At 56.8% G+C, this 900-nt stretch overlaps 1 protein-coding gene across 1 annotated transcript in view; it reads left to right on the top strand.

Moving 5' to 3' along the window:
• Window positions 1-803: 803 nt before the first annotated feature.
• The window catches only part of WDR34 (WD repeat domain 34), a 16488-nt gene continuing 16391 nt past the window's right edge, over window positions 804-900 (top strand). Inside the window, 2 exon segments of the mRNA XM_006918157.3 lie at window positions 804-898; window position 900. The exon segment at window position 900 is cut by the window's right edge and continues 93 nt beyond it. Coding sequence (XP_006918219.2) covers window positions 819-898; window position 900 — 81 coding nt within the window. The 5' untranslated portion in view covers window positions 804-818.

The raw sequence follows: 900 nt of genomic DNA, 5'->3' as shown, positions 1-900 counted from the left end.
CTTTGGGCTTAAGCAGACCTATGCGGGTGTCTTCGACAAATGCAATGTAGGCTTTATTGGGTGACCTGGGACAGTCACTCCTCTGATCAGCACCTTTATACGACATAGAAGAAGAGTTGCTTCTCTATAGCGTTGGTTTGAGGATTTAGATCAACACATAAAGCTCTGGGCTCTTTGTCTGACACACGGTGCACAATCATTAACTGACAGTTAGTTATTCGGGACTTTAATTTCGATTTAACGAGACTTTTTCTGCAGACGACCTCATTCGGGCCTTCCAACTATGCAATCACACTCTGGATCCGCATATAGATGTTTTAAATTACCATTCTACTGGGGCAGAAACAGGATCAGAGGTGGAGCGCTTGGCTTCGAGGTGGCCACCAACCGGAGCCGCGCGGTTCTCGGCTCTGCTGGGAGGACCTGGTTGCCCAGCGAGCCCTGCTCCCGCAGGTCCCGTAAGTCGCCAGCCCCGGGCGGCCGCAGCCTCCTGTCCTCGCCTCTGCGCCCGGCCGCTCAGCGCCATCTTTGAACCTGGCGCGGGTGCCCCACTTCCGCACTTCCTTCCTCCCTCAGAAGTAGCCGCGTATACCCCAAGTGTGCCCCTTCTGGGGATGGTGTATCCCAAACTGGTCATGCTTGTAGCATCTGCTGGAAAGAATAATTTAGCTCTTTTTTCTGGATGAGGAGGAGGCGGAGGCGCTTTGACCAATTCAAAAATGGCGCCCATTACTTCGCCTCCCCAGTCTTCCGCTCTGGAGGCGCGGGGGCGAAGGTCGCGTTGGAGTGCGACGGCGCGAGAGGGCGGAACCGTCTCCATGGCAACCCGCGCGCAGCCCTGGCAGCTCTGCTGGGCGCGAAGCTCGGGTCCTGTGGCGCTGGCGACAGGCGGGGCTGCGA

This window comes from Pteropus alecto, unplaced genomic scaffold (assembly GCF_000325575.1).
Source record: "Pteropus alecto unplaced genomic scaffold, ASM32557v1 scaffold67, whole genome shotgun sequence".
Classification (NCBI taxonomy): domain Eukaryota; kingdom Metazoa; phylum Chordata; class Mammalia; order Chiroptera; family Pteropodidae; genus Pteropus; species Pteropus alecto.
The sequence above is the reverse complement of the archived record's forward strand: the minus strand, read 5'-3'. Positions and strand labels throughout refer to the sequence as shown.